General features: G+C 42.3%; 1 protein-coding gene across 1 annotated transcript; it reads right to left on the bottom strand.

Annotated features, from left to right (window-relative positions):
* Positions 1–194: 194 nt before the first annotated feature.
* LOC131879851 (uncharacterized) lies at positions 195–2,738 on the bottom strand. The gene has a single exon (XM_059226301.1). It carries the CDS (start codon positions 2,732–2,734, stop codon positions 764–766), a length of 1,971 nt encoding a protein of 656 aa, XP_059082284.1. The 5' UTR covers positions 2,735–2,738; the 3' UTR covers positions 195–763.
* Between the last annotated feature and the right edge of the window lie 3,360 nt (positions 2,739–6,098).

The following is a 6,098-nucleotide window of genomic DNA, read 5'->3' as shown; positions in this document are numbered from 1 at the left end:
ATGTGGCACTTAATATTTATTTGGTAATCGAAGTTTGGTCTTTCCATAATTGAAAACAAGAAAAAAGGTAATAACGAGTTTGTTGTGTTTCTTTACTGTAGAAACGTAGCTCATTGAATTAACCATGAAACGATACTACTGGAGCCGATTGATTCCATTGATTGCGTTGTACGAGATTACTCTCGTAATAATTGGTTTGCTTCGCTTTCTCCTAATGCATACTCTTGATCTTGCTCTGTGTTGTGACAACATATTGGAATTCGAGTAACAGGGCAACTTATTGGGGAAAAATAGTTGTTTCGCAATTCTGCCTAATTGAAATTACAAAAATTTGTAACACTTAGTCCCAATCTCAGAGGTGTGGAAAGTTACGTGAAACGGGTATCTACGTGTACGGGGAAACTAGAACCATTTCTATGCCAAGAATTTGTGCAACGTGTTCATTTTCCCTCACAAATACATTAGAGGTATACGTAGGCAAAAACTTGTGTGTTTTCGATATACATGTTTCATGTTTATTCATCAATGTGATAAAGTTGAAAATGTTTTCCCTCGGGATTTATTTAGGACAGCACAAACTAAAGCTCAATAAGAGGGTTAGTAGTTTGAATTGGAATCTAAAAGCAAAACTGTCTGGGTTCATATCCTTAAAAGATACAAAAAATATTGATAGCGTGAAAATTCTTTGGTCTTCTGATTAATGAAAAGAGCAAGAATATAATTATCGCACTTATGGCTATTCAAGAGGAAGAACATCTGGAAATCAAACATGCACTGCACTAGATTGAGTCTTTCGAAAAACTCGAATTTGCTGCACCACATATGACAAAAAACAACTAACACAACTGAAAAGGAAGCCAAAACTGCTGAAATAGAAAATCACGTTATGGTTCTGGTATTCTGTAGCCAAGAACCCGGCCAAAGGAGGAATGATAATTTTGGCCAAACCTTCACAAAACAAGAGCACTCCTAAGGCTTTTGGAAGTTGACTCAAGCTCAAAATATCAATTAAGACCACACTCTGGATCGAAAGAACCGCGTTACCTAATCCGAAGAGCATACCAAGACATAGAAAAGCCCAATATGTTTGGCAAAAGGTCAAAAGAAAGAGTGCTCCGCCAGACACGGCCCAAAGTATGGCACTCACAATTATGGGGCTCATACAAGACATGTCCACGATCCATCCCAAGGGAACTCGTCCAGCTGCATTGAGGACTTGAATTAAGGCTATGACAATGGAGCACTGTGTGCTCGTGAACGAATACAAGAACATGAACTCGTGAAGGTATACGAGAGGTATGAAACTGGAGGCGTTTCCAATGGCATTCGCCAAGCAGAAGAACATAAAACTGGAATTGCATATCATGTCCAGGGCAAAGCAACTTTTCAACTTGCTCCAATTGGACTGAGGTGGCTGAGAAGGCTGTGCTAGGGATTGCTTCCGGATGTCTACTATGATGTCCTTAAGGCTACTCCTGGGACCACTGCATCTGTAAATTGGAGGTGGGCTCACGTTAGATTGCTTCCTTAATGTTCGGGCTCTACTTTTGTCTCTATACACAACGCCTTCAATCCTTCGTTTAGGCATATCATTAGGGTTGGTGTTTGTCCTTGGAATACTCGGAGAAGGCCGATGAAAGTCGTCACTTTTTTGGATCATTTGAAATTCATTGGAGGGATCTGACTTAGGTTCAGTCATACTTCTTCGAATGGGAAGTCGACCTATGCTAAATAATGTTGGGATAGGGCTGTCATTCCCGGCTGGATTTGTACCAGACTCGGATTTGGCTTCTTCGTTTTCACGGAAGGCTTCTTGTTCGGAATTGGAGAGTGAGGTTCCAATCCACGATTCACGGAATAAATTTCGGAACGATTCATGGCCACTTTTGATTTGCTTCATCATGTTATCCTTGACCTCGGGATTGAATTGGATTTCGTATTGGTCTAAGTAAGAGGAAAGACGTTGCTGACCTTTCAAAAAAGGCTCTGAGAGAGTCTCTTTTAGTTCTGGATTTAGATCGGGCAAGCAAATTGAAACTGAAGCCTCTTCCATTAGCATAGAGATTCGAGTTTTACTCTTCTCACAATTTTCGGTGAATGTCTTAGCCCATGGCAATGTTAGAGATAAAGCAAACTCAATGAACGACTGGCCAGAAGTTGGATCCCAATCTTTCAAAGTGATGAGTCCTTTGGCCTTTTCCTCTTCTTTTCCCACATCAGTGGCAATGTTCATGATCAGATTTTGGAACGGGAACAACATAAAAAGAGATTTTGGTTCTGGAGGAGGTTCCCTAGGGGCATTATCAGCCAAAGATTGCAAAGGGATGCCCATATAAGCACTCTTAGGTTGACCTTCCTGAATCATAGTTCGGGTATTCAACGACGATTGACTTCTTGAGAGCCGACCCAAATCATTGGCTTGTTCCATTTTATCAGGCTCCGCTCGCAGAAACATACAAGCAATGGGGACCAGGAATGTGATGCAGCACAAAACGAAGAATGCATAATGCCAACCCAAGAGTTGGATCAGCAGACTGGCCAAAGGAGCTAGAACACATCCTCCACATGGTGATCCCATCCTGGCAATGGACGTGGCCAAGGCCAATTTCGACCGGAAAAAGTGCCCAATCAATACCAAAGGGGGCAAAAATAACATGCCAGCTCCAAGACCTCCGAAAAGTCCAAAAGCAATTAGGAAGGTGACAAAGTTCTTGGCCACCGAACAAATCATCATGGATCCGGCAAATACGAGCGCCCCCGCCAAGGCCACTCGTTTGCATCCAAAGCGCTTCATTAGGGCGCTAACAAATATCCCGGACAGCGACTTGACTCCGTTATTGACACTGGCAGCTGCGGTCAAAATCGACGGGTTGACTTTGAATCGCCTATTGAGGGAGGAGATGAATCCTCCAAAAGCGACGAGAATGCCATCAGGGATGAAAATACAGACAAAGGCGATGAGCACTATGACCCAGCCATAACCACTATCAAGGATAGGGACAATTGATTTCTCCCGAGCCTTGGAGCTGGGCTTATCTGGCTCCATTCTCGAGCGATGATTGAAATGAACTGCCTCTTTGAATGGACTTGATTAAACATTTTCATATTCGTGTCAGGTAAGAGAAAATCTAATCCTGTCATGACCTCGACCGTTTTGCAGTTCCATGTCTACACTTGCATGTCTAGAAGGCTCTTCTTGGCCTTTCTCTCCGTTTTTTCAAGTCTGTATAAAATGGGCTAAAGCAATGATGTACTATGGGTGTATGTAATAGCAGATAAGTTATCGATGAATTTGTTAATGTCATAGATCTGGGGTTACCTATTTTAAGGCTCAGTTATCGGGCCTGTTGGGAGGCTTTTCTTTACTTCCAGTCTTATCAACAACACAACTATTTGACTTTTAAGAGCTATCAGAGGTCCGATGAAGATGATTACCAAAAATACTCCTGCGAAGTTAAAAAAAGTGTGCTTCCAATAGATTTTTTACCTTCAGACATCGGTGTTGGTGTGGACTTTAGTTTTAAAAAGCTGACTGACCGTTCTTTCATTTTGTGCATGCATCCAGTAGTTGTTCGGTTAAACAAATGACTCATATCAACCATGGTTTTTGTTCCAATGTTTACAGTACTAATAGGGTCAAATAGATGACAAAGAACGCTTCTGTACTTAGACACAGTAATTTCTGCATTGCGATTTCAATTGGCACGATTCATTCAAAACATACGCATTTCTTTTTAGCTTTGAATAACAGAAAAAGTATTTGAGGATTTGCAATATCTTATCCACATTTCCGCTTCCCATTAGATAAGTCATGGATACCTTTAACCAGTGGTTAACAACACTAGTTAAAGATCTCTCTGGATAAGTTAAGACGGCTTTAAATTGGCTCTCTGTCCAACTTTGAATGGGTTCGCGTCTTTCATTGCCGAACTCATTTTTCCACATCACGATTGTCGCAAATGAGGAAAAATGACGAATGGGTAAAACCACGAGAAAAGGGAAAGTTGACACACTCGACTAAAAAGACCACCATCTGCTTCAAGCATTAATCATCGATTGCCTGCCTGGATTTTGAGAATGTTTTTAGTCATCTAGATACCAAAACATTCAAACAAATATTTCCTCACCGTCATTGAAATAAGGATAGCTCAGGATACCATGTTGAAATCTACACAGGTAATAAGCATTCAAGACAAGAAGGAGAAAATATAGCGGTGCTTCCAGTCCATTCCGTAATATAGTAGTAGTTTCCCAGAACAACAGACCCTCGCTCCCTGTTCTCCAGTGCAGTAGATAGAGGCCCTTGAAATTTTGCCATTTTGCCTTCAGAGCTACCTCAGTAACAACGGAGCCTCAAGAAGCCCACTGGAGCATCATTCAAGGCGCTCCCGTCAATGCAAAATCCTGTGATCCCAAACGCATGCCTGGCTTTAGTGTTGCTGATGTTACATTTCACCATCTCTTCTCGTCAAGTACCATGCAGACAAACCCTACGTATGTGCTACCATTTTGCTCCTCTAGCCGTTTTGTACTGAAATGGATGTGCTTACTCGGACTCAGAGCGAATTCCATGTAAAAGTCCCTTCTTCCGAAGTTTCTCACTTCCCCTTGTCCATTAAGTAGTACTGTACAGGGCAGTACAGTAAATGAAAAAGCGACAACAGGTACTTTAAAGGCGTGCTGCAAGGTGCCAGACTGACTCGCAACCAAATACTAACAATATGCGATTTCAAGTTTAGTCCGAGATTCTTAGTGCAGATAACCGAACCTTCACCAACGTTATGACATGAACTCATTGCAGCCGAGGCAGAATCATGTAAGTAATCGGCAAGGGCGATGTAAATACAATTGCCCTTCCCATTTACTCCAAGCATCCAGGCAGTCAGTTTAGTTTACAGAAGGTTGCAATAGCACAGGAGAAATAGTGAACCACGACAGCACATTCATGCGCCAACGCCTGACTGATTCTTCATCCGTCCAGCACCGTTTTTGTCGCAACAGCCGGACGTTGACTGCACTACTATACACACACACACACCTACCACTATACCCTCTTCAGGATTACCCTAATCCTATTGCACCAGCCATAGCGAAGAGACGACTACTTTCCTGCCAAAAACCATGGTAAAAATCCCTTCACCGGTTCAGGCTGCATGCTCAGGTGCCAAGGTGCTGCAGTAGATCAGAGAGAGACACACACAGAGAGACTCACAGATACACAGGGAGGTGCTCTTTGCCAGGATCTCGTGCTCCAATGCCGTGGTTTTGTTGTCCCAGCTTGGCCAAGTTACAGCTACGATCACGTGAAGGAAGCGACCATTACTTTGTGCCCAGACACCAGAGACGAGTGAGTACCTTTGTGGTACCACAACGACTACAACAACAGTCTCCGCTTCAGATGAAGGCGGTCCATGCTGAGCGGGGATAGGAACTTGACGACTGTTCTGCTAAACAGTAGTAGACAGTCGGCTTGTCGGGAAGAAGACTAGGGGGGATCAGTTTGGTTGGATTTCACTGCGGGTTTCAAGACCAACCAGCTTGTGTGGTATAAGAAAAAATCTATGGTCCTGGAACAAGGACCCACAAGTATAAAGTGTGTATATTTGTACGGCCAAAACGTCCAAGTACCTCCGCGAAAAGCCAACCAACCTAGTGTCTGGGTTCTTAGAGGCTCAGAAGATTTGGCATGTTCTGTGATGTGTGACATTGCTTGAATGTGATTTCTAGAGCAATTCCTCCTTTGTGCTGATAAATTGTGAGATTCAAAGTGCAAAGAATGATTGAACTCGTGAACCAATATTTTTCAACTCCTAAGTACGTTTTTCGATATTCATTGTGGATCTTAAGCATTTTACCGCGTGCAATTCTGGTGCAAGTACAATTCGCCAGGTAGTTTCACTTTACATTCTTTTTGATGAGTGGGCAATTATGAGAAAATGAGTCACGAAAATATCAATTTCTTTAAAAGCTTTTCTTCCATCGAAATAATCCATACGGACATACCTCTTTGTCACCAATATCAATATAAAAATGGGTCAAAATATATCTTTGTTCCAAATTCTGATTGTTTGCCTCTGATTTTATGGTAAGTAATTTCA

This window comes from Tigriopus californicus, chromosome 4, assembly GCF_007210705.1.
Source record: "Tigriopus californicus strain San Diego chromosome 4, Tcal_SD_v2.1, whole genome shotgun sequence".
NCBI classification, from domain to species: domain Eukaryota; kingdom Metazoa; phylum Arthropoda; class Copepoda; order Harpacticoida; family Harpacticidae; genus Tigriopus; species Tigriopus californicus.
This window is presented reverse-complemented; position numbering and strand designations above follow the sequence as displayed.